At 41.7% G+C, this 27,645-nt stretch overlaps 1 protein-coding gene across 6 annotated transcripts in view; it reads right to left on the reverse strand.

Moving 5' to 3' along the window:
- The window catches only part of LOC128700023 (transcription initiation factor TFIID subunit 4), a 206,434-nt gene that overhangs the window by 67,727 nt on the left and 111,062 nt on the right, over window positions 1-27,645 (reverse strand). For 5 of the 6 annotated variants that reach the window (XM_053792952.2, XM_053792954.2, XM_053792950.2 and 2 more), the window contains 2 exons: window positions 22,514-22,716; window positions 3,411-3,601 (listed from right to left, as the gene is read on the reverse strand). In XM_053792952.2, coding sequence (XP_053648927.1) covers window positions 3,411-3,601; window positions 22,514-22,716 — 394 coding nt within the window. The remainder of the gene's footprint in view (window positions 1-3,410; window positions 3,602-22,513; window positions 22,717-27,645) is intronic. The other variant, XM_053792951.2, reaches the window with a different exon arrangement.

Here is a 27,645-nt window from a genome sequence, read left to right on the forward strand (position 1 = left end):
TTTTTTGTACATTAAAGCATGTGATGACAACTTTTCTTCTGCATCTCATGCATCATGTCATCGCAAAACGACATGAAGCAAGGTAGCATAACACAAGCATATCATCACAGGTACATGTACCATACTACTACTGCATATTCTTACTCGGGTCTAACACATTATGAACCATTCATTTAGCAGTTCGCCAACCATACATCCAAAAGCTATACCAAGACAGTGACTTAAGTTTGCCAAGACAGTGAATGAAGTTTGCCAGCTACACCAGATGCTATGGTTGCTATACCAGCTGATATGGTTGCTATACCAGCTGTTATGGTTGCTAAACCAGTTGCTACACCTGCTACACCAGCTGCTACTGTTATTACACCGGTTGCCAATGTTGCTATACTAGCTGCCACTTGCTACACTAGCTGCCACTTGCTACACCAGCTGCCACTGTTGCTACACCAGCTGCTACTGTTTTTTGCTACACCAGCTGCTACTGTTTTTTGCTACACCAGCTGCTACTGTTTTTTGCTACACCAGCTGCTACTGTTGCTACACCAGATGGCACTATTGCTACACCTTGACTACAAGTGCTTCTCACAACTGTATTTATGTGACATGGTAATTACAAGTTTATAATCAAGCCAGATCACTTTCTGTGTGGAGTATCACATTTCCAAAATTTTTATTTTTATTATCACACCGGCCGATTCCCACCAAGGCAGGGTGGCCCGAAAAAGAAAAACTTTCACCATCATTCACTCCATCACTGTCTTGCCAGAAGGGTGCTAAACTGCAACATTAACACCCCTCCTTCAGAGTGCAGGCACTGTACTTCCCATCTCCAGGACTCAAGTCCGGCCTGCCGGTTTCCCTGAATCCCTTCATAAATGTTACTTTGCTCACACTCCAACAGCACGTCAAGTATTAAAAACCATTTGTCTCCATTCACTCCTATCAAACACGCTCACGCATGCCTGCTGGAAGTCCAAGCCCCTCGCACACAAAACCTCCTTTACCCCCTCCCTCCAACCCTTCCTAGGCCGACCCCTACCCCGCCTTCCTTCCACTACAGACTGATACACTCTTGAAGTCATTCTGTTTCGCTCCATTCTCTCTACATGTCCGAACCACCTCAACAACCCTTCCTCAGCCCTCTGGACAACAGTTTTGGTAATCCCACACCTCCTCCTAACTTCCAAACTACGAATTCTCTGCATTATATTCACACCACACATTGCCCTCAGACATGACATCTCCACTGCCTCCAGCCTTCTCCTCGCTGCAACATTCATCACCCACGCTTCACACCCATATAAGAGCGTTGGTAAAACTATACTCTCATACATTCCCCTCTTTGCCTCCAAGGACAAAGTTCTTTGTTTCCACAGACTCCTAAGTGCACCACTCACTCTTTTTCCCTCATCAATTCTATGATTCACCTCATCTTTCATAGACCCATCTGCTGACACGTCCACTCCCAAATATCTGAATACGTTCACCTCCTCCATACTCTCTCCCTCCAATCTGATATTCAATCTTTCATCACCTAATCTTTTTGTTATCCTCATAACCTTACTCTTTCCTGTATTCACCTTTAATTTTCTTCTTTTGCACACCCTACCAAATTCATCCACCAATCTCTGCAACTTCTCTTCAGAATCTCCCAAGAGCACAGTGTCATCAGCAAAGAGCAGCTGTGACAACTCCCACTTTGTGTGTGATTCTTTATCTTTTAACTCCATGCCTCTTGCCAAGACCCTCGCATTTACTTCTCTTACAACCCCATCTATAAATATATTAAACAACCACGGTGACATCACACATCCTTGTCTAAGGCCTACTTTTACTGGGAAAAAATTTCCCTCTTTCCTACATACTCTAACTTGAGCCTCACTATCCTCGTAAAAACTCTTCACTGCTTTCAGTAACCTACCTCCTACACCATACACTTGCAACATCTGCCACATTGCCCCCCTATCCACCCTGTCATACGCCTTTTCCAAATCCATAAATGCCACAAAGACCTCTTTAGCCTTATCTAAATACTGTTCACTTATATGTTTCACTGTAAACACCTGGTCCACACACCCCCTACCTTTCCTAAAGCCTCCTTGTTCATCTGCTATCCTATTCTCCGTCTTACTCTTAATTCTTTCAATTATAACTCTACCATACACTTTACCAGGTACACTCAACAGACTTATCCCCCTATAATTTTTGCACTCTCTTTTATCCCCTTTGCCTTTATACAAAGGAACTATGCATGCTCTCTGCCAATCCCTAGGTACCTTATGAATAACTGTAATGAGGTTTGTTTTTGCTTCCTCTACTGCCAATATGTCATACAATATTTATTTAAATTCAAATCCAGATTTTGTCACTTACCTTTAACTTATCAAATTTATTTTTTGTTGACCTTTATAGTGATTTTTTTTAAATGTCATTTCCCATAAAAATTTTTACATCCATAAAAAAATAATAAAGAACAACCCAGATAGGGTGACAAAAGGAATGAAATGTATTCACCATCATTCAACTGTTGTGCTGCCAGGAATGTGGTAAAAATTCAAACGACACATTGAACAGCACTTCCCAATTCCATGAGTTCCTTCATAAATGTCACCTTGCTCACACTCCAGCAGTATGTTGAATCCTTCCAAAGATACTCTTTACCTCTCACTTCAACTTGCTGGATGCCAAAGCCCCTACAACTCAAAATTTTCTTCACCTCAACCCCCTGTAACCTTTCCTGGGATATTCCTTGTCTCCTTCCATCTATCTTGAATTTATATACCCGACTTACCAATTTATCTTGTTTCAGTCTTTCTAAATAACCAAACTATATCAACTACACCCTTCTGACTCCCTGAAACATACTTTTCATACCACCACTGTCATCTAACTTCTTCACTTTTTTTTTTTTAACATACTGGCCGTCTCCCGCCGAGGCAGATGTTGTTCACTTATATTCTGCATAATATTCATGCCATGCACTGATCTCAAATATGACATCTACACTGCCTCCATCCTCCTCCTTGCTGTACTCTGGAAAAATCACCTATTTTTTGCCACTGTAAAAGCTTTTCTTCCCACAGATGACTCAACAGTACTTACCCTCCCCCCCCACCTATTCTATGATTCACCTTGCCGATCATATACACCAAATATCTCAATATCTTCACTTACTTCCTCTATACTCCCTTCTTACAATGTGACATTCAGTATTTCATTGAAATGTTTCTTACTCTCCTCACCTCACTCTACTTTCCCCTTACAGTGATATAATTATTTCTGGCTTGTCTGAATCCTTTGATGTTGTCTTTGCACATATATAATGCATACATATAGAACCATTCATATAAATATATTGTAAATACACATAGTGCTAAATATATACATATTTACCTCATGTAAATACTTACATATTTGTCTTATTCTCTCGGTTAATGGAGAGCTCAAGAGGAAATTCTCGTCTTTACACGAGCGTATCTGTGTGCCAACGAACCCCGTGGAGTCGAGAATTCTCTGTGATTCCTCCCCTAAATTAACTCCACCCATTGCAGCCACATCATTGATGTCATCATCCGCTGCCCCACTAGAAGAATAGGAACTGCTGCAATATACAAGAGGAAATGTTAGTGTTGCAAAAATAAGTTTTCAGACCCTTGTGATTGGAATAACAGAGAGAGAGAGAGAGAGAGAGAGAGAGAGAGAATGCTTTGAACACAGTGAATGGTGCTTAGATTAAACTGTAAATAATCAACGATCAATGAAAAATGTGAACCCAATTGGAGAGTAAACAGAAACACAAGAGATATGTTACAGAATTTTGGTGTCAGTTCTAGACTATCTGTTTAAGACTCTCTGAGTGAGGCCAAAATACTGCAAACATTCTCACTCAACTTGTTTCATTTTTCTGTCCAACTGGTTTGTCACTTTTCATAAATAGTATAGAAAAATGAAGCTCGGGCATTCATCAAAATATTCTTTGTATATATTAATATACAAATAATTTTTTGATGAATGCCTGAGCTTCATTTTTTTTTAAGTAAATACTTTACGAAGGTTGAAGAATAGATGAGAATGTAAATTAATAATTGAGCAGCACCTGAAAGATTTGAATGGGACCATTCATTATATTCACTTACAAAAAGCTGAGGATGAAAGCTGTCTAATGTTGTATAATACTACTTGCTGCACCCATTTATTTGAGAACAGATATTTGTAAATAACACAATTAGAAAGACTAGAAACAAAAACTGTACTCAATAAAGGAATAATACCAAAAACTAATAAAAAAACACTCTTAACCCTTTCAGGGTCCGTCCCGTAGATCAACGGCTTTACGTTGAGTGTCCAAACCGTAGATCTACGCCAAAATTCTAGCGCCGTCAAATTTAGCGCGAAAACGCTCATAGGCCTACATGTGAGAGAACGGGTCTGTGTGGTGGGTGTGCGCCATAAACAAAAAATCTAGGCGCCCGCATAGCATTGTGGGAACGCCGGCTCAGTTACCCTTGTTCACCATGCCTCGTCGCAAGTCAGCTCTCACTCCCCGGAAAATTGGGACTCTCCTCTTCCTATCTGATAGTTCTGACACTGATGGAAGTGGAAATGAAGACGAATTCTACGGCTTTGATCAGTTAGTGACCGAAAAGAATGACCAGGATATCGATAATAGTGCAGAAAACCCTGACGATCCTCAACCTTCTACCTCTGGTGTGGGCACTCGTGACTCACGGTCGGTTGTTCCTCATCGCAAGAGAAAACTAATATTTTTGCGTGGCCAGGCCTCTGACTTCAGTAATGATGATAGTGACGTGGACTGTGATTTTATTGAGCTCAACGATCATTCGAGTAGTGATAGTGAGGAATCATATTCACCAGTGAAGCGTCGGTATGTTCGCCGCCGCATGCGCTCGGGTAGTGTACCCTATGCTGTGCCCAGGGGACGGAGTACATCCCGGAGTACATCCCGTGGCCCAACACCAGTTTTAGGTAGTGATAGTGAGGATGATGTGGCTACACTTGGCATGGATAGACCACAGGCATCAGTGGATGGTGTTAGTGGTGATGGTAGTGGCACCGCCATGCGTGACTCACCAAGCCACGCTGGGACCCACGCTGCTGACTCGTCAGTTCAAGGACAAAGCGGAGCGCCAGCCACCAGCCCACCACAACCACAACTACCTGCACAACCAGCCTATGATGTCCAGTATCCACCAGCAAACCGTATGTGGGATTGGCAGCAAAATCCCAATTTTGTTCCCAAGCCTCACCACTTTGATGACTCTCAAAGTGGAATTCTACCTACTTGTCCCCTTGGAACCACGGCCAATGAACTGGAATTCTTTGAATTATTCTTTGACCAGCCATTGATGGAAATTATTGTCAGGGAAAGTAATAAGTATTTTGAGTACACCATGGCAAATACGATCTTATCACCACAGTCAAGACTACACAGGTGGAAAGAGACGACTGTTGCAGAAATGTATTTGCTTTTTGCAACAATAATGCTTATGCCTCATGTCTATAAGCATAATATAAAAGCATACTGGTCCACAGATCGGCTAATTTCTACCCCGGTCTTCAGTGAAATCATACCAGTGAACAGGTTTATCTTACTCATACGTATGTTGCACTTCTCTGACAAAACCAGGCCTGACAGAAGTGACAGGTTATACAAGATTAGAAATGTTTTCATGTATCTCAAACAAAAGTTCAGCATATACTTTTATCCATTCAAGAATCTTGTAATTGATGAGTCTTTGATTTTGTTCAAAGGTAGACTGTTATTCAAGCAGTATATACCGAGCAAGAGGAAATGCTTTGGTATAAAACTGTTTGTATTCTGTGATTGTGACAGTGGCCAGGTGTTGGATATTGTTGTATACACGGGTAGTAAAACATTGAAAGATACCAAGATGTTATTGGGTATCTCAGGTGACGTAGTGAGAAACATGATGGCACCTTATCTTGGTAAGGGGCATACATTATATACCGATAACTGGTACACAAGCCCATTACTCAGTAATTTCATGCGAGTGAACAAGACAGATGTGTGTGGCACAGTGCGTTCTAATCGTAAACATATGCCCAGGCTCAACGCAGGTGCTCGTGGTGATGACGTGCAGGTGTTTACTGCCAATGACATCATGGCATTACGGTGGCATGACAAACGAGATGTCACATTGTTGACAACCATTCACCGTAATGAAATGCAAGATAGTGGCAAAGTTGATCGAGTGACTAATGAACGTATTCGAAAACCAGTGACAGTGATTGATTATACACAAAACATGCGCTTGGTTGACAAATGTGACATGCAGATTGGTTTTGTTGACTGTGTTCGTAAGAGTTACAAGTGGTACATGAAACTTTTCTTCCATCTCATGGACATTTCAATGCTCAATGCATATAATATGTACCAAATAAAGACTGGCAACAGACCACCGTATGGTGAATTTTGTTTGTCTGTTGTCAGACAACTCATAATGAAGTACCAGGTAACAACACCTGCTATACAACACGGTCCTCGAATTCCTCAGGATATACCCAAGCGTTTGAGGAGGGAAGGTGATCATTTCATAATACAACTTCTTTCAACTCAGAAGAAATTTGCTCAGAAGAGATGCATCGTCTGTGCACAAACAAAAAGACTGCAACAAAGACGCAAAGACACTCGGTTTATGTGTGAGGAATGTAAGGTGCCTCTGTACATGGTGCCTTGTTTCAAGGAGTTCCACAAGCTCCAGCAGTTCTAAAACCATGTCCAGTGATTGTAAATATGTAAATATATGATAGAACATTAGTATTATACAAGATTTGTGCATGTTTATTGTAATAAACAACAGTGGTAAACAATACAGTGGACCCCCGGTTAACGATTTTAATCCGTGCAAGAGGGGTAATTGTTATGCGAAATAATCGTTATGCGAATGAATTTTCCCCATAAGAAATAATGGAAATAAAATTAATCCGTGCAAGACACCCAAAAGTATGAAAAAAAAAATTTTACCACATGAAATATACATTTTCCCACACACAAAGAGAAGGATACATGCACAATAGTAGAGTAGTACATGCACAGTATATATTGTGCATGTACTACTCTACTAAATGAAGAATAAATGACACTTACCTTTATTGAAGATGCAGCAATGACTGATGAGACACTGTGTCCTGGGAGTGCCTTTTCCTCCTGAGTACTGTAGGTCCTGTTTGGCATTTTCTTCTAGAACAGGCCTTATCACACTGTGTATGCCACTACGATTCTTAAATCTCTCAAACCAACCTTTGCTGGCTTTAAATTCACCAATATGAGCACTAGTTCCAGGCATTTTTCCCTGTTCACCTGGGTGTTAGTCGACTTGTGTGGGTTGCATCCTGGGAGACAAGATTAAGGACCCCAATGGAAATAAGTTAGACAGTCTTCGATGACACTGACTTTTTTGGGTTATCCTGGGTGGCAAATCCTCTGGGGTTAATTGTTTCTTGGTATTCTCAATAAGCCACACCAACAACGGTGCTACAGCAGCAGCAGCAGCTGACAGTGCAGCAGCAGCAGCAGCTGACAGTGCAGCAGCAGCAGCAGCTGTACCACCAATAGTAGCGATGGTTGATTGGGGTTTATTATACAACCTGGCCAGCTTAGAGACATGCACTCCTCTTTCATACTTATCAATGATCTTTTTCTTCATCTCTATTGTAATTCTCACCCTTATTGCTGTAGGGTTGGCACTAGAAGCTTTCTTGGGGCCCATGGTCACTTATTTTCCAGAAAAAGCACCGAAAACACTGTAATAATACGAAATATTCCGATTGTATGCTTGGATGTTACCGCGGAGGCTGGCTGGTAAACAATGCCACCGGCGGAACATGTGAGCGTGGCTCAGGCCGCACATTGGACGCGTCTCGGACGAAAATCGGTAAGCGGGTTTTTAAGCGGTATGTGAGGCAAAATTTTTGCAATTAAAGTAAGCGGTATGCGAAATAATCGCTATGTGATGCCATCGTTATGCGGGGGTCCACTGTAATATGATAATAACTTTAGTGCGGTTATTGTGTTCAATACAGTGAGTTTATATATATACATTATATACAGTATTGGTCTCTCAGGCCCCAAATGTTAGTAGGAATAGAAAAAAATTGGAAAAGAAAAGAAAAAACAACAAAAACCGCAAAATAATGTAATGCGCGTATGTGGAATTCGTCGATGTTGCCGCCACCACATCATTTTCGACAAACTTCTTGGCACTGTATCTCGGTAAGTACTGATCAGAATTTTTTTTTTCGTCTTATTACCTTCACAAAAATATGCTCTTTAATTCTGTAAGAAAAAATAATTTTTTTTTTTTTTTTTTTCAAAATTTCTTGGACACTGGAGCACCACTTCAGATTTTTGGCCTTGGACCCTGAAGGGGTTAATACAATGAAGTCTTCACTGGTATAATGTTTCACCATCTAACTTTTTTTCATATCAAGCACCCCAAGACTAAAGAAATACTTCCTAACATGTCTTTTCCTTCGGTCTCATAAACTGCAGGATAACAGGTACATGCATCTTGCAACTTCTACTCATGCATAGGTCACTATACATGCACATACATGTACATGTATACACATCCATCTGAGTTTTCTATTTTCGTAATAGTTCTTGTTCTAATTTATTTCCTTTAATCTTCATGAGGAAGTGCAAAGAATCCTTCCTACATAAGCCACATGTGTCGTAAAAGGCGGCTAAAATGCTGGGAGCAAGGGGCTAGTAACCCCTTCTCCTGTATAAATTATTAAGCATAAGAAAAACTTAATGAAGTTGGAATGTTTGATTACACATAGATGTAGTGCAGATGATAAGAAAGAGATGATTGTCAATGTTAGCGGTTAGTTGAGATACCCAATAACATCTTGGTATCTTTCAATGTTTTACTTCCCGTGTATACAACAATATCCAATACCAGGCCACTGTCACAGTCACAGAGTACAAACAGTTTTATACCAAAGCGTTTCCTCTTGCTCGGTATATACTGCTTGAATGACAGACTACCTTTGAACAAAATCAAAGACTCGTCAATTACAAGATTCTTGAATGGAGAAAAGAACATGCTGAACTTTTGTTTGAGATACATAAAAACATTTCTAATCTTGCATAACCTGTCACTTCTGTCAGGCCTGGTTTTGTCAGAGAAGTGCAACATACGTAACAGTAAGATAAACCTGTTCACTGGGATGATTTCACTGAAGACCGGGGTAGAAATTAGCCGATCTGTGGACCAGTATGCTTTTATATTATGCTTATAGACATGAGGCATAAGCATTATTGTTGCAAAAAGCAAATACATTTCCGCAACAGTCGTCTCTTTCCACCGGTGTTGTCTTGACTGTGGTGATATCATCATATTTGCCATGGTGTACTCAAAATACCTGTTACTTTCCCTGACAATAATTTCCATCAAGGGCTGGTCAAAGAATATTTCAAAAAATTCCAGTTCATTGGCCGTGTTTCCAAGGGAACAAGTAGGTAGAATTCCACTTTGAGAGTCATCAAAGTGGTGGGGCTTGGGAACAAAATTGGGATTTTGCTGCCAATCCCAGATACGGTTTGCTGGTGGATACTGGACATCATAGGCTGGTTGTGCGGGTAGTTGTGGTTGTGGTGGGCTGGTGGCTGATGCTCCGCTTTGTCCTTGAACTGTGGAGTCAGCAGCGTGGGTCCCAGCCTGGGCTGGTGAGTCACGCATGGCCGTGGCACTACCATCACCACTACCACCATCTACTGATGCCAGTGGTCTATCCATGCCAAGTGTAGCCACATCATCCTCACTTTCACTGTCTATTCCTGGTGTAGGGCCTACTCCGTCCCCTGGGCACTGCATAGGGTACACTACCCGAGCGCATGCGGCGGTGTACATACCGACACTTTACTGGTGAATATGTTTCCTCACTATCACTACTCGAATGATCGTCAAGAGCAATAAAATCACAATCCACGTCACTATCATCATCATTACTGAAGTCAGAGGCCTGGCCACGCAAAAATAATACTGTAGTTTTCTCTTGCGTTGAGGTACAACTGACTGTGACTGAGGAGTGCCCACACCAGAGGTAGAAGGTTGAGGATCGTCAGGGTTTTCCGCGCTATTATCGATATCCTGGTCATTCCTTTCGGTCACTAACTGATTAAAGCCAAAGAATTCGTCTTCATTTCCACTTCCATCATTGTCAGAACTATCAGATAGGAAGAGGAGAGTCTCAATTTTCCTTGGAGTGAGAGCTGCCTTGCGACGAGGCATGGTGAACAAGGGTAACTGAGCCGGTGTTCCCACGATGCTATGTGGGCGCCTAGATTTTTTGTTTATGGCGAACACCCACCACGAAGACCCGTTCTCTCACATGTAGGCCTATGAGCGTTTTCGTGCTAAATTTGACGGCACTAGAATTTTGGTGTAGATCTACAGTTTGGACACTGAACGTGAAGCCGTAGATCTACGGGATGGACCCTGAAAGGGTTAACAAGTCGGCCGTCTCCCACCTAGGCAGGGTGACCCAAAAAGAAAGAAAATCCCCAAAAAGAAAATACTTTCATCATCATTCAACACTTTCACCTCACTCACATAATCACTGTTTTTGCAGAGGTGCTCAGAACACAACAGTTTAGAAGCATATACGTATAAAGATACACAACATATCCCTCCAAACTGCTAATATCCAGAAACCCCTCCTTAGAGTGCAGGCATTGTACGTACTTCACATTTCCAGGACTCAAGTCCGGCTATATGAAAATAACCGGTTTCACTGAATCCCTTCACTAAATATTGCCCTGCTCACACTCCAACAGATTGTCAGGTCCCAAATACCATTCGTCTCCATTCACTCCTATCGAACACACCCATGCACGCCTGCTGGAAGTCCAAGCCCCTCGCCCACAAAACCTCCCTTACCCCTTCCTTCCAACCGTTTCGAGGATGACCCCTACCCCGCCTTCCTTCCCCTACAGATTTAAATGCTCACCATGTCATTCTGCTTTGATCCATTCTCTCTAAAGGACCAAACCACCTCAGCAACCCCTCTTCAGCCCTCTAATACACCTTCTCCTAATTTCCACACTCTGAATTTTCTGCATAATATTTACACCACACATTGCCCTTAGACAGGACATCTCCACTGCCTCCAACCACCTCCTTGCTGTTGCATTCACAACCCAAGCTTCACACCCATATAAGAGTGTTGGTACTACTATACTTTCATGCATTCCCTTCTTTGCCTCCATAGAAAACATTTTTTTGTCTCCACATATACCTCAATGCACCACTCACCTTTTTTCCCTCATCAATTCTATGATTAACCTCATCCTTCATAAATCCATCCACTGACACATCAACTCCCAAGAATCTGAAAAAATTCACTTCTTCCATACTCCTCCTTCCCAATTTGATATTCAATTTTTCTTTATCTAAATCATTTGATACCCTCATCACCTTACTCTTTTCTATGTTCACTTTCCACTTTCTACCTTTATACATTCTCCAAAACTCATCCACTAACCTTTGCAATTTTTCTTTAGAATCTCCCATAAGCACAGTATCATCAGCAAAAAGCAACTGTGTCAATTCCCATTTTGTATTTAATTCCCCATAATTTAATCCCACCTTCTGAACACCCTAGCATTTACTTCTTTTACAACCCCATCTATAAATATATTAAACAACCATGGTGACATTATACATCCCTGTCTAAGACCTACTTTTACCAGAAAGTAGTCTCCCTCTCTTCTACACACCCTAACCTGAGCCTCACTATCCTCATAAAAACTCTTCACAACATTTAGTAACTTAACACCTATTCCATATACTTGCAACATCTGCCACATTGCTTCCCTATCCACTCTATCATATGCCTTTTCTAAATCCATAAATGCAATAAAAACTTCCCTACCTTTATCTAAATACTGTTCAATACTTGACGTGCTGTTGGAGTGTGAGCAAAGTAACATTTATGAAGGGGTTCAGGGAAACTGGCAGGCCGGACTTGAGTCCTGGAGATGGGAAGTACAGTGCCTGCACTCTGAAGGAGGGGTGTTAATGTTGCAGTTTAAAAACTGTAGTGTAAAGCACCCTTCTGGCAAGACAGTGATGGAGTGAATGATGGTGAAAGTTTTTCTTTTTCGGGCCACCCTGCCTTGGTGGGAATCGGCCAGTGTGATAATAATAATAAAAATATATGCTTCAAACCTCCATGGGGAAGTGGAACAGAATTCTACCTCCGTAAGCCATGCGTGTTGTAAGAGGCGACTAAAATGCCGGGAGCAAGGAGCTAGTAACCCCTTCTCCTGTATATATTACTAAATGTAAAAGGAGAAACTTTCGTTTTTCCTTTTGGGCCACCCTGCCTCGGTGGGATACGGCCGGTGTGTTGAAAGAAAGAAAGAAAGAATATGCTTCAACATAAACACTTGATCTACACATCCCCTACCCACTCTGAAACCTCCTTGCTCATCCGCAATCCTACATTCTGTCTTACCTCTAATTCTTTCAATTATAACCCTACCATACACTTCTCCTGGTATACTCAGTAAACTCATTCCTCTAAAATTTTTACAATCTCTTTTGTCCCCCTTCCCTTTATATAAAGGGACTAGACATGCTCTCTGCCAATCCCTAGGTACCTTCCCTTCTTTCATACATTTATTAAATAAAAATACCAACCACTTCAACACTATATCCTCCTCCCCGTACTTTTAACATTTCTGTCATGATCCCATCAGTTCCAGCTGCTTTACCCCCTTTCATTCTACGTAATGCTTCAGGCACCTCCCCCACACTCACATCCTGTTCTTCTTCATTCCTAAAAGATGGTATACCTCCCTGGCCAGTGCACGAAATTACGGCTTCCCTATCTTCGTCGTCATTTAAAGGTTCCTCAAAATATTCTCGCCATCTACCCAAAACCTCCATCTCCCCATCTACTAACTCCCCTACTCTGTTTTTAACTGACAAATCCATTCGTTCTCTAGGCTTTCTTAACTTGTTAAACTCGATCCAAAATTTTTTCTTATTTTCATTAAAATTTCTTGACAGTGCCTCTCCCACTCTATCATCTGCTCTTCTTTTGCACTCTCTCACCACTCTCTCCACCTTTCTTTTACTCTCCATATACTCTACTCTTCTTATAACACTTCTGCTTTGTAAAAACCTCTCACAAGCTAACTTTTTCTCTTTTATCACACCCTTTACTTCATCATTCCACCAATCACTCCTCTTTCCTCCTGCACCCACCTTCCTATAATCACAAACTTCCGCCCCACATTCTAATACTGCATTTTTAAAACTATTCCAACCCTCTTCAACCCCCCCTCCCCCCACTACTCATACTTGCACCAGCCAATAGTTGCTTATATCTCCCCAGAACTTCCTCCTCCCTTAGTTTATACACTTTCACCGCCCTCTTGCTTGTTGTTGCCATTTTCCTCTTTTCCCATCTACCTCTTACTCTAACTGTAGCTACAACTAAATAATGATTCAATATATCAGTTGCCCCCTCTATAAACGTGTACATCCTGAAGCCTACCCATCAACCTTTTATTCACCAATACATAATCTAACAAGCTACTTTCATTACGTGCTATATCATACCTTGTATATTTATTTATCCTCTTCTTCATAAAATATGTATTACTTATTACCAAACCTCTTTCTACACATAGCTCAATTAAAGGCTCCCCATTTTCATTTACCCCTGGCATCCCAAATTTACCTACTACTCCCTCCACAACATTTTTGCCCACTTTAGCATTGAAATCCCCAACTACCATTACTTTCACATTTGGTTTAAAACTCCCCATGCATTCACTCAACATTTCCCAAAATCTCTCTCTCCTCTACACTTCTCTCTTCTCCAGGTGCATATACGCTTACTATAACCCACTTTTCACATCCGATCTTTATTTTACTCCACATAATCCTTGAATTAATACATTTATAGTCCCTCTTTTCCTGCCATAACTTACCCTTCAACATTATTGCTATTACTTCTTTAGCTCTAACTCTATTTGAAACCCCTGACCTAATCCCATTTATTCCTCTCCACTGAAACTCTCCTACCCCCTTCAAATTCGTTTCACTTAAAGCCAGGACATCCAGCTTCTTCTCATTCATAACATCCACAATCATCTCTTTCTTATCATTTACACAACATCCATGCATATTCAGACTTCCCACTTTGACAATTTTCTTCTTATTCTTTTTAGTAATTATTACAGGAAAAGGGGTTACTAGCCCATTGTCCCCAGCATTTTAGTTGACTTTTACAACATGCATGGTTTATGGAGGAAAGATTCTTATTCCACTTCCCCATGGATATAAAAGGAAAAGTAATAAGACCAAGAGCTATTAAGATAAAATCAATGAAAACTCAGATGAGTGTGTATAAATAAACATGTACATGTATGTGTAGTGTGACCTAAGTGTAAGTAGAAGTAGCAAGATGTACCTGCAATCTTGCATATTTGAGGCAGACATAAGACACCAGCAATCCTACCATCATGTAAAACAATTACAGGTTTTCGTTTCACACTCACTTGGCAGGACAGTGGTACCCCCCTGGGTGGTTGCTGTCTACCCATCTACTACTACAAGGAAATAAACCCCTTTTGTGCAAGGGGCATGGACATGCAGCAGGCATGTGTGAGCATGTTAAACAGGAGTGAATGGAGAAGAATGGTTTTGGGGACCTGACGAGCTGTTGGAGTGCGAGCAGGGTAATATTCTGTAAAGGGACTCAGGGAAACCGGTTAGCTGGACTTGAGTCCTGGAGATGGGAAGTACAATGAATGCACTTTAAAGAATGGGTTTGGAATATTGGCTGCTTGGAGTGACATCTAACTGTCATATCTGGGCATTTCTGCAAAGACAATGATTTTGTGTGAACGATGGTGAAAGTGCTGGGTGATGGAGAAACCATTTTGGGGGGGATTGTCACCCTGCTTTGGTGAGAGATGGCCAACATATTAAAAAAACAAAATACATATATGGATAGATAAATATTTTTTCAACATGGTGGCCGTCTCCCACCAAGGCAGGGTGACTCCCAGAAAATAAAAATAAATTCTATGCAGTCATACAAACATATTTGTATCACAGTTTTCAGACTTTTTTGCTTGTTTTCTGTATTGCTCTCCTGCACCAGTGTCCAGCAGTAGTTAACAATTAAACTGATCATCAGGTTTCCCTGATATCTCTTCTCCATGATGGCTATCTATGTCTTGGTGAAACTGTTCACCATGAGGTTCTATTTCACAGAAACTGTAAGTGCTGGACCAAAACGTGGTTCAGATTTTAATTCAGCATCCCAAAATTTGTGAACTAAAGCCATTGTTGGACAGTGTTACTACATAAAAAAAAAACTACAATTCATGCTTAAAATGACAATTGTAAGGTTAACAGGCTTCATGAGATGATATTCTTCTTTGAATTAAAGTTTTCCTACTTTTTTTACAAGGCTCATTTATATTTGGTTCGATTCATCACCCATAAATTGTAAAGGTAGCAACAGAATCCTGTTCAAAATGTGCACACTGGATTTCTCCATGTAATAATAAGGTTTGAATGGTCTCTGCAGCTTGTTCACAGCTACAATGCTCACATGTGTATCCTCAACATGAAGATATAAAAAACAAAAAGAAATTATAAAATGGGTGCTGTATATTTTGATAATAAATTGCAGCCCTCTGCAGTCTGCTGAAGGCTTCACACTCATACATTCTTCAGCTACTGGGAGGGACCTATTCTTATCCCCACAGGATGATTGCCTGAATAAGAACCCACCATCTTTTTCAGCATAAATCTGCTGACACAGCCTGTGTGATAGAATCTCACATTGAAGGATCACAACAATGTTTCCATGCCAATGATTATCTTCAAGTCTCTTGTTCTCTCAAGGCTGGAATACTTTGTATACTAACAGCCTCCTGAAATGCAGGAGATATTGGAGAACTGGAAAATCCAGCGAACCTTCACTGCTCGTATAATTTAGTCAACCATCTGAAATGCTGGGAAAGCTTGAAGTTCCTTTAGCTGTGCCCCTTAAAACATAGTTGAGAAAGATACATAACACTCGAAAACTGGAAAATTCTGGAGGGTTTTGTCCCAAACAACACAATAAAATCCCTTCATATTAAAGCAAGAAGCTTGGCAGATGGTGCAAAATACCACCAATGGAAAGCAGGGGCACAATGAGCAATGAAAGAGGACCAACATTCAAGACACTCCTTTTATGCACAAAGGGAACTTAGTAAGTTCTTGAAGTCAATTCACTATCAGTTGAGCTGTGGTGCCTTTGTCAGACTGTATGCAGCTGGCACTAAAATCTTGGTCGATCAGGTCAGCAACTAGGAGGCCTGGTCTAGGACTGAGTCACTTGGGAGGTGACCTCAGAAATCGATTCCAGCTATGTCCAAATTTCAAGAAAAAGTCTTAAAGCATTTAAACGTATTCTCTGGAAAGGAGTCGAGAGAGATTCATGATAATAAATATCAATTTTTTTTTTTATTTTCAACAAGTTGACTGTCTCCCACCAAGGCAGGGAGACCCAAAAAGAAAGAAAATCCCCAAAAAGAAAACACTTTCATCATCATTCAACACTATCACCACACTCACACATAATCACTGTCATTGCAGAGATGCCAAGATACAACAGTTTAGAAGCATATATAAAGATATATAACATGCTTCTCCAAACTGCCAATATCCCAAACCCCTCCTTTAAAGTGCAGGCATCGTACTTCCCATTTCCAGTACTCAAGGCTGGTTATATAAAAATAACCAGTTTCACTGAATCACTTCAATAAACCCTGCTCACATTCCAACAGCTCGTCAGGTCCCAAAAACCATTCGTCTCCATTCACTCCTATCTAACGTGCTCACGCACGCTTGCTGGAAGTTTGAGCCCCTCGCCCACAAAACCTCCTTTACCCCCTCCCTCCAACCTTTTCAAGGATGACCCCTACCCCGCCCTCCTTCCCCAACAGATTTATACGCACTTCATGTCATTCTACTTTGATCCATTCTCACTAAATGACCAAACCACCTCAACAACCCCTCTTCAGCCCTCTAATACTTTTATTAACACCACACCTGATTTCCATTTTTCTGCAAAATATTTACAAAACACATTGCCCTTAGACAGGACATCGCCAATGCCTCCAACCACCTCCTCGCTGCAGCATTTACAACCCAAGCTTCACACCCATAAACGAGAGTTGGTACCATTATACATCCTTTCACATATTCCCTTCTTTGCCTCCATAGATAATGTTTTTTGTCTCCACATATACCTTGATGCACCACTCACTTTTTTTCCTTCATCAATTCTATGGTTAACCTCATCATTCATAAACCCATCCGCTGACACGTCAACTCTCAAATATCTGAAAACATTCACTTCTTCCATACTCCCTCTCTCCAATGTGATATCCAATTTGTCTTTATCTAAATCATTTGATACCCTCATCACCTTACCCTTACCTATGTTCACTTTCAACTGATTCTCCTATAATTTTTACAATCTCTTTTGTCCCCCTTCCCTTTATATACATGTAAAGGAACTATACATATAGATAAGAGGGAAAATGGTGGGTGGTCTATTGAAATATCTGGAGAAAGAAAGAAGTTTATCTATGTTCATCATGGGTTTTGAATGCTTAACCCTTTGAGGGTTTTGGTCGTACTAGTACGTCTTACGCGTAGGGGTTTTTGACGTACTAGTACGCATAAATTCTAGCAGCCTCAAATCTAGTGGGAGAAAGCTGGTAGGCCTTCATATGAAAGAATGGGTCTATGTGGTCAGTGTGCACAGTCTAAAAAAAATCCTGCAGCACACAGTGCATAATGAGAAAAAAAAACTTTGACCATTTTTTTGGAATAAATCAGTGACTTTGCAGTGTATTTTTGTATGGTATTTATTGTTGTATTCTAGTTTTCTTGGTCTCATTTTATAGAATGGAAGACATATTACAGAAATTGAGATGATTTTGACTGGTTTTACAATGAAAGGTGCCTTGAAATTGAGCTCAAAGTAGCAGAAATGTTCGATTTTTACCAAACTTCAAAAGTAAACAAATCGTGCCAAGCGTGCAACTGGTGAGTCTAATATTCTTTCACAAGTGCACCAATAATATTTATACCATTTTTTACACTAATGCAGTAGTCTACATAACAGTAAATCTTATATTTTTTGTGAGAATAAAAATTCAAAGTGGAAAGCAAAAGAATATAAGAGGGGCCTTGAGACGTGACTAATGACTAGAGGAAATGTCATTTTAGTGCCAGGAATGTCTTTCTTGTTTATTCTGGACCCTATTCGGAAATTGGCATCTTTTGAAATTTGTGTGAAATTGGCAAAATTGCTAAATTCTGACCACTGTACTGGATAGTTGAATTTCATAAATGGGTGGTTTCTTGCACCCATTCGATAGAAAAAATGGAGTTCTAGCGAAATATTCATGTTTTTTGTCAACTAGTACAGGGAAATTGGCCGAAAATGGGGCTCAAAGTGGGCAAAATCGCCGATGCGTAAACATCGCCGAGACCGCTAACTTTGCGAGAGCATAATTCCGTAAGTTTTCTATCAAATTTCAAACTTTTGGTGTCTTTATGATCGGGAAAAGATTCTCTATCTTTTCATAAGAGAAAATAATTTTTTTTTTTTAAATTTGGCCGACCCTGAGAACGAGTTTCGGAGAGGGCCTGTCGACCCTCAAAGGGTTATGGAAGGAGGCTAAAGGCAAACGAGACGTCATGTGTTGACAGTAAATGTGGTGTGAATATCATGCAGAGAATTCAGAGTGCAGAAATTGAAAAGGTGATGTGGGATTACCAAGAGTATAATTCAGAGGGCTGAGGAGGGGTTGTTGAGGTAGTTTGGGTAAGTAGAGAGGATGAAGAGGGTGTAAAAATCTGTAGTAGAAGGCAGGAGGGGTAGGGATTGTCCCAGGATTAGATGGAGGCAGAGGGTTGAAAAAAAAAAAAACTCTGAGTTTGAGAGGCATGAGCATCCAGCAGGCTTGTGTAAGAATGTCTGATAGAAGTGAATGAAGACAACCTCTTACCCTACCCAGTGAACACCACCAGGATGGCCCTTTCAAAACTGTGCTAGGTATAATGAAGCAATGTAATTAGACAAGAACACTAATTGGATAATCATCTTTAAAATAATAATACTGGTGGGCAAACTAGAAAGAATGCCAGGAGTCTCACATCAGTTACCACCCCTGGAACTACAGGCAAACTCTATAAATCAGTACTTTTGTCATCAGAGGCCCTGCCAGATGCCCTAAAATGATCTACAGTGGAACCTCAAAAATCGAACTTAATCCGTTCCAGGAGCTAGTTCTAAATTCAAAAAGTCTGAAATTCGAAGCAATATTTCCCATAAGAAATAATGGAAATACAATTAATCTGTTCCAGAAACCCAAAAATATTCACACAAAAAATACATTTTAGAGAGATTAATTACAGTTTTACATATAACAAATACTATAGTTTTTAATTATGTATAGTAATACATATAAAATAACATTTTTACTTACTTTTATTGAAGATTGGTGATAGCATCTGGAAGATAGGGAGGAGGAGAGAGTGAGTTGGGGTTAGTGTTTGGAAGGAGAATCCCCCTCCATGAGGACTTCAGGTAGAGCCCTCTCTGGGGTCACTTCCCTTCTCTGTCTTTTAATGCCACTAGGACCAGCTTGAGAGTCACTGGACCCCTGTCTCACAAAATAACTGTCCCCAGTCCTCTGTTTCTGGCACCTCTAACATTTCCCTAAAATGGGACAAGGTTCTGTCACTGAACTTGTTGCAAAGATGGCTTGTTTCAGCTTGCTCAGGGTGGTACTTCTGCACAAACATTTGGACATCATTCCACTTGGCACAAATCTCCTTAATCTTTGCACAAATCTCCTTAATCCTCCTCTGAAGCAAGTTCCTCAGCTGTGGTCTGATACTGCTCCAGATGAGGCTCTTGCAGCCCTTCAGTGGTTAGCTCTTCCCTGTGGTCCTCTCCCAACTCTTCCACATCCTCACCACTCACCTCCAGGGTGTTCCCCAATGCCACAATAGAGTCCACAACAGGCAGAGGGTGAGCTGGGTCAGGGTCAGCCTCAAACCCTTCAAAATCCCTCTTTTGGACACAATCTGGCCACAATTGTCTCCAAGCAGAGTTCAAAGTCCTGTAAGTCACTCCCTCCCAAGCCTTACCTATAAGGCTTATAGAGCTTTAGATGTTGAAGTGATTCCTCCAGAACTCTCTTAGGGTCAACTTAGTGGCTGTGGTCACTTCAAAGCACTTTTCAAACACTGCTTTTGTGTAGAGTTTTTTGAAGTTAGAAATGACCTGCTGGTCCATGGGCTGGAGGAGAGGAGTGGTGTTAGGAGGCAAAAACTTCACTTTTATAAAACTGAAGTCCTTAGACAAGAGGACTAATAAGTTTGGAGGATGAGCAGGAGCATTGTCCATTAACAGGAGGAACTTGAGTGGCAATTTCTTTTCCTGGAGGTATTTTTTCACACTGGGGCCGAGCACTTCATGGACCCACTCTTTGAAAATTTGTCTTGTGACCCATGCCTTATGATTAGCTTTCCACAAGACACATAACTTGTTCTAAAAGACATTGTTTTTCTTAAACAATGTCTTTAAGAACAAGGCTTCACTTTAAAATCACCACTAGCATTAGCACAGAACAAAAGAGTAAGCCTGTCTTTCATAGGCTTGTGTCCTGGCAGTGCCTTTTCCTCCTGTGTGATGAAGGTCCTTTTTGGCATTCTTCCAAAACAAGCCTGTTTTGTCATAATTAAACACTTGTTCAGGTTTCAATTCTTCACTATGTACCCCTTAAACTCCTGTACAAACTTCTCAGCCGCCCGTTTGTCTGAACTGGCTGCCTCACCATGTCTTGCAACATTGTGTATGCCACTACACTTCTTAAATCTGTCAAACCAGCCTCTGCTGGCCTTAAATTCCAGGAGTTTTCTGTACCAGATCGGCATGCAACTTCCTTGCCTTTTGGCAAATAATCGTCTCTGAAACACTATCACCTGCAATCTCTTTATCCTTGATCCACACCAGCAACAACTTCTCAACCTCTTCAACTATTTGTGGTCTTTTTTTGGTTAGCATATTAACACCTTTCACAACATCAGCTTCCTTGATTTGTTCTTTCTTTGACAGGATAGAACCGATGGTCGACTTGTTTTTCCCATACATCCTGGCAAGCTCAACAAGTCTCACACCACTCTCATACTTCTGTATTATTTCCTTCTTTGCATCTATGGTGTTTCTCACTTTCTTTACCATAGGGGTACCACTAGCAAGTTTCTTTGGGCCCATGGCAGCTTATTTCACAGTCCCAAAAGCACTAAACACAACGAAATAATCGTAAAATGCGTGAATGAGAGCGCAGGTTAGTATTCACTCAAGCATAAACAAAGCTAGACTGCTCACGGCGCCTGCGCGGGGACATGGACAGAGCGGGCCGGCAGACAGGTCCCGTACCCGGCGGTCCGAAAATAGGGGCGCGTTCGATAATAGGGACACTGTCCGAAAAAATGGCCCTATTTTCAAAATGTTCTATATGTCATACGTTCAATTTTTGAGGTTCCACTGTAATTTCCTTTGGGTGGAGGGATACAATCACTGCACTACAACACTATAAGGGCTGATAGGAGTCCTTTGTCTTGTTTAGGAACTTGATTTCACAAAAGGATATATTTCCCCAATGAAGCTGGAGAAGAGAAGGTTAGCAGGGTATTTATATTCATCCTCACACAATACAAGGAATAAATACGTACTTCAACATTTCCTGTATTTGACTCAATTGAAGTAAAAATTCCATGCACATGAAAGGCCCAAAACATAGAAATCACTACTAAGAGCTTATAAAAGTTCCTAATCTACCAATTGCTTTAACCCTTAAACTGTCCAAATATAAATCCACGTTCACACACGTAGCGCTCTGAATATAGATCTACATTCAATTTTACATTGTTTCTTATGTAAAAAAAAAAATGTAGATCTACGTTCGGAGCACTACGCACACAGAAGTAGATCTACGTTTGAACAGTTTAAGGGTTAAAAATATAGCTTCCCCCCCAAAAAAAATGAATTTGATGCAAATTATAGACTGATTTTACATGTCAGATTTACCTATTGCAGCATGAGAATTCTGATTCCCCCCAAAAAAAAAAAAATCATCATCATCATGCCCTTCTTGTCTCAGGTATGAAACACCCAAGTGAAATAAAGAAGTACAAGGAATCCATTTAACAAGAATACCTAAGTAAATAGAGGATGTAACTTTGCCTATGGCTACAAAACTGACAAAATTTTCTTAAACTTGAATGCTGTTCTTGTGTGAATATAAACCATTACTGCCACCTACTATGAGGTAAGCAAACAGCTGAAATCATTAATGGTAAGCACAACTGCACAAGCAACAAGCTGATGATTACAAGACAAAATGTTGTAGCAAGCACACCTGTATGTGTATAGTTTATCTTTTGTCTTGTCTTTATCTTTGGTAGGGAGAGCCTTATTAACAGTTATGGTTTTGGTGGCAGTAGGTACTGAGTTAGTAGTGGCATTGGCGGTGCTGGTGGTCGCAGTGGCAGCTGCAGTGTTTTGTCGTACAGTAGTCACCACCGTCTTGCCACCCTGGACTCGTACCTGTTGCACTTGTTGCTGTGAAGACAAAAAAAATAATTAATGAACTTTAGAACCTAGAAAGAAAGCAAGCATGAAAACTATTTAGGGAAAGAGGTTATTAGTCCTATAAATATCAAAAAACATTTCTGGGAGATGGGTAGATAAATATGCTATACTACTGTCCCTTGCTTAATGTGACCGATGTACTCCAGACTCTTAGCTTATGCATTGAAATCACTTTTGGTGGAAAATGAGTTGCATGTAGCAAACCAGCATATCTCATGGGATGAGAGAGAAAGAGAGAGAAAGAAAGAGAGAGAAAGAGAGAGAAAGAGAAAAAGAGAAAGAGAGAAAGAGAGAAAGAAAATGAAATGAAAATCAAATGAAAATGCTGGCCCACAGATGGCTCCAACTTCATCCTGTTTCCTACTTGTATGTCTCAACAATAAAAATGCTTTCAAATGAGCTGATGTAGGTAACAGCTCTTAGCTTGCTTTATCAATAAAGTTAGGAATCCTTAACCTGTAAATAGCTGTCAATAAAGCTAGGGATCCTTAACCTTGTCAAACCCTGTGTAAAAAAAAAAAAAAAAAGGAGAGAGAGACAGAGAGAAAAGAGAGAGAGAGAGAGAGAGAGAGAGAGAGAGAGAGAGAGAGAGAGAGAGAGAGAGAGAGAGAGAGAAAGAGAGAGAAAGAAGAGAGAAAGCAGAGAGAAAGAAGAGAGAAAGAAGAGAGAAAGAAGAGAGAAAGAGAAAGAGAAAAGAAAGAAAGAGAAAGAGAGAAAGAGAAAGAGAGAAAGAAAGAGAAAGAGAGAAAGAGAGAAAGAGAAAGAGAGAGAGAGAGAGAGAGAAAGAGAGAGAGAGAGAGAGAGAGAGAGAGAGAGAGAGAGAGAGAGAGAGAGAGAGAGAGAGAGAGAGAGAGAGAGAGAGAGAGAGAGAGAGAGAGAGAGAAAGAGAGAGATGGGCAGACCAGCTAGCAGCACCTCTAACTCGCATCTTTCAGCACTGCCTAGTACAGTGTAAATGGCCCTCTCTATGGAAAGAGGCAAATGAAGTCCCTGTTCACAAAATGAAGAGCAGAGCAGAAATCAGCAACTACAGACCAGTGTCACTCCTGTCAATCACTGCTGAGATCCTTGAGACAATAATCTCAAGACAAATGACAGTTTTTTTTGACTATCACTCACTACTTTGTGATCGTCAATATGGCTTCAGGAAAGGTTACTCTGCTGCTGATCTGTTGTTGAACCTCTCCACTAAGTGGCACCAGTCACTGGATGAATCCAAAGTCAGCTGTGTGGTAGCACTGGACATTACTGGCGCTTTCAACCGGGTGTGGCACCAGGGTCTCTTAGCAAAACTTCAAGCACTGGGAATTGCAGGCTCTACGCTATGTCTCCTCAGTGATTACCTTCATGGTAGATCTCTAAGTGTAGTTCTCAATGGAACAGAATCAGCAAGACATCCTATTGGGGCAAGTGTTCCACAAGGAAGCGTGCTGGGACCATTGTTATGGAATGTCTACTTCAACGACCTTCTTCATCTCATCCCAGAATCACATGCATATGCAGACGACTGCACACTGACATTCACTTATCCAAGAGAAGAAATGCCAGCTGCTCTAAGCTACATCAATCATCAGCTGAGAGCTAAAACAGCTTGGGGAAATAGATGGCAAGTAACATTTGCACCTGAGAAAACGCAAATGATAATCATCTCTAGGCACCATGATGGTAATGCTGGTGCAGTACTAAGGATGAATGAGTGAGTGTTGGCACCTGGAGAAAAAGTTGATATCCTTGGGTTGAAATTTGACTCCAAACTAACCATGAAGAACCATGTTGTAAATCTTGCAAACAAGGCAGCCAGGAAGCTTACAGCACTTCGCCGTATCTCGCATCTACTTGACAGTAGGGGTTGCAAGATTCTGTACGAGGCACAAGTACGCTCGCACCTTGAGTATGCTCCACTTTCTTGGTTTGCCTGCCCACCCTCTCATCTGCAACTGCTTGACAGAGTAGAGAACAGAGCAAGACGTCTCATCTCTCGCGTGGACCCATCCTGGATAGATCTGCCATCTCAGCAGAGCCTTCAACATAGGAGGGATGTGGGTGGCCTTACTGTTATGTACAAAGCCAATACTGTCAAAGTACCACACTTGGATCCACTTCGAGGACAGCGTGAAACAAGCTTTTATGCCACAAGACGGGCAGAAAGCAGCAACTTCACTCTGGCTGTACCCTTCTCCAGAACTTCACTCCATCTTAGATCCTATATACCCAGGATGACTCGAGTATGGAACACATTCGTACAGCATAATAATGTCAACGAGATAAAGTCAGTTGATCAAATGAAAATGCTGGCCCACAGATGGCTCTAACTTCATCCTGTTCCCTACTTGTATGTCTCATAACAATAAAAATGCTTTCAAATGAGCTGATGTAGGTAACAGCTCTTAGCTTGTCAATAAAGTTAGGAATCCTTAACCTGTAAATAGCTTGTCAATAAAGCTAGGGATCCTTAACCTTGTCAAACCATGTGTAAAAAAAAAAAAAAAAAAAAAAAAAAAAAAAAAAAAAAAAAAAGAGTGAGAGAGAGAGAGAGAGAGAGAGAGAGAGAGAGAGAGAGAGAGAGAGAGAGAGAGAGAGAGAGAGAGAGAGAGAGTGAGAGAGAGAGTGAGAGAGAGAGAGAGAGAGAGAGAGAGAGAGAGAGATCCACTTCGAGGACAGCGTGAAACAAGCTTTTATGCCACAGGACAGGCAGAAAGCAGCAACTTCACTCTGGCTGTACCCTTTTCCAGAACATCACTCCATCTGAGATCATATATACCCAGGATGACTCGAGTATGGAACACATTTGTACAGCATAATGATGTCAACGAGATAAAGTCAGTTGATCAAATGAAAATGCTGGCCCACAGATGGCTCCAACTTCATCCCGTTCCTTACTTGTATGTCTCATAACAATAAAAATGCTTTCAAATGAGCTGATGTAGGTAATAGCCTAGCTTGCCAACAAAGTTAGGAATCCTTAACCTGTAAATAGCTTGTCAATAAAAATAGGGATCCTTAACCTTGTCAAACCCTGTGTAGAGAGAGAGAGAGAGAGAGAGGAGGGGAGAGAGTGAGAGAGTAGAGAGTGAGAGAGTGAGAGTGAGAGAGTGAGTGAGAGAGTGAGAGAGTGAGAGAGAGTGAGAGAGGTAGAGAGTGAGGAGAGTGAGAAGAGGGTGAGAGAAGTGAGGAGAGTGAGGAGTGGAGAGAGTGAGAGAGGAGAGGTGGGGAGGTGAGGTGAGGAGGTGAGGAGGTGAGAGGTGGGTGGGGTGGGGAGGTGAGGAGAGTGAGTGTGGTGTGGAGGTGGAGGTGGAGGTGGAGGTGAGGTGGAGGTGAGGTGGGGAGGTGGGGTGGGGAGGTGGGGAGGTGAGGTGAGGTGGGAGGTGGGAGGGTGAGGTGAGGTGGGGAGGTGGGAGAGGTGAGGTGAGGTGAGGAGTGGGGAGAGGTGGTGAGAGGTGAGGAGGTGGGGAGAGGTGAGGAGGTGAGGAGAGAGGTGAGGAGGAGGTGGGGAGTGGGAGAGAGTGAGGTGAGGTGAGAGGTGGAGGAGGTGAGGAGGTGGGAGTGAGGTGAGGAGGTGAGGTGAGGTGAGGAGGTGAGGTGGTGTGAGGTGAGGTGGTGAGGTGAGGTGAGGTGAAGGTGAGGTGGGAGTGGGGAGGTGAGGTGGGGAGAGGTGAGTGGGGAGAGAGTGTGAGAGAGAGAGAGTGAGAGTGAGAGAGTGAGAGAGGGTGAGAGAGTGAGAGAGAGTGAGAGAGTGAGAGAATGAGAGAGTGACTGTGAGAGAGTGAGTGAGAGAGAGAGTGCGAGTGAGAGAGTGAGAGTGAGAGGAAACAGACATCATGGTTCTCAAACTAACCAGAACCAGGCTCATTCTTCCAATACGGGGGAATTCGAGCGCCCCAGTCAAACCGTCCCATGGTGACAGTAGGTGATAATGAGTACACCATCCCCGTTCACAATTCCTTTGAAGCCTTAAGCAGTCTCGAGAATGACAATCCTGCTGATGATGTTGCTTCACACGTCTCTGACGTAGATGATTTTGGGGATGAAGTGGAACAAATCTTTTCTGATGACAATCCACCTTTTTGTTTGCACATAACTTCCAGTGCAACCATAGGCCCTATAGTGCAAGCATCTGTTCATAATGCGCCCGTTCATTTGTTCATGGACTCTGGTGCGCAAGTCAATATTATCAGGTCTAGTTTGTTTAGGGATAAGCAGTTACGACGTGTCCTTCTCGTAGAACCGACTCATGTGTCCTCCCTTAGTGGAGTAGCTGGTTCTCACCTGCGTGTCCGAGGTCGAACGTCCCTCACCTTTTCTATCCAAGGTAGAGACTTCACTGCTTCCTTCCTTGTTGTCGACCAGATTACTTTCCCTGGTGACCTTCTACTGGGATTTGTTTCCATGCGAGACTTAAGCATTGTGCTCGACCCTTATCGATGGCATGCCCAAATTGATGACTTGATCGTACCATTTTGGGGTTAGCAGCTTGGATCCGAGATCTGCCATACTGCCACAGAGTACGACATTCGGATTAAGTCCTTACAGGCCAGTGCATTTTCCAGTAGCATACCCAAGCGGTCAGGCACTGGTGATCCTGTCACTCCTGTGTTCCTGCAACTTCAGGCTTGCAAGATAGTGTCCAGTTACCTCAAGTGTCCGAGGACGCTCTGACTACCTTGAGTGCTGAGCCTATCCCTGCAATGTCTGCTAATTCAAGTAGTAGTTTCTCCACAGGGGACGCCTTGTCGGAAAACGATTACTTGCAACTAGTAATGCCATCTCTTGTTGATGTCACATGCCGTCTGCAGAAAGACGTTTCTGTCGCAGCTAGTGCCCTCACTAGAGTGTCTGTTGTTGTTCCTAGTGCTCCAGATGGTGATAACGTCCTAGATGACAGTGATTCTTGCAAAGTAA

The sequence above is a fragment of the Cherax quadricarinatus genome, chromosome 64, assembly GCF_038502225.1.
Source record: "Cherax quadricarinatus isolate ZL_2023a chromosome 64, ASM3850222v1, whole genome shotgun sequence".
NCBI classification, from domain to species: Eukaryota; Metazoa; Arthropoda; class Malacostraca; order Decapoda; family Parastacidae; genus Cherax; species Cherax quadricarinatus.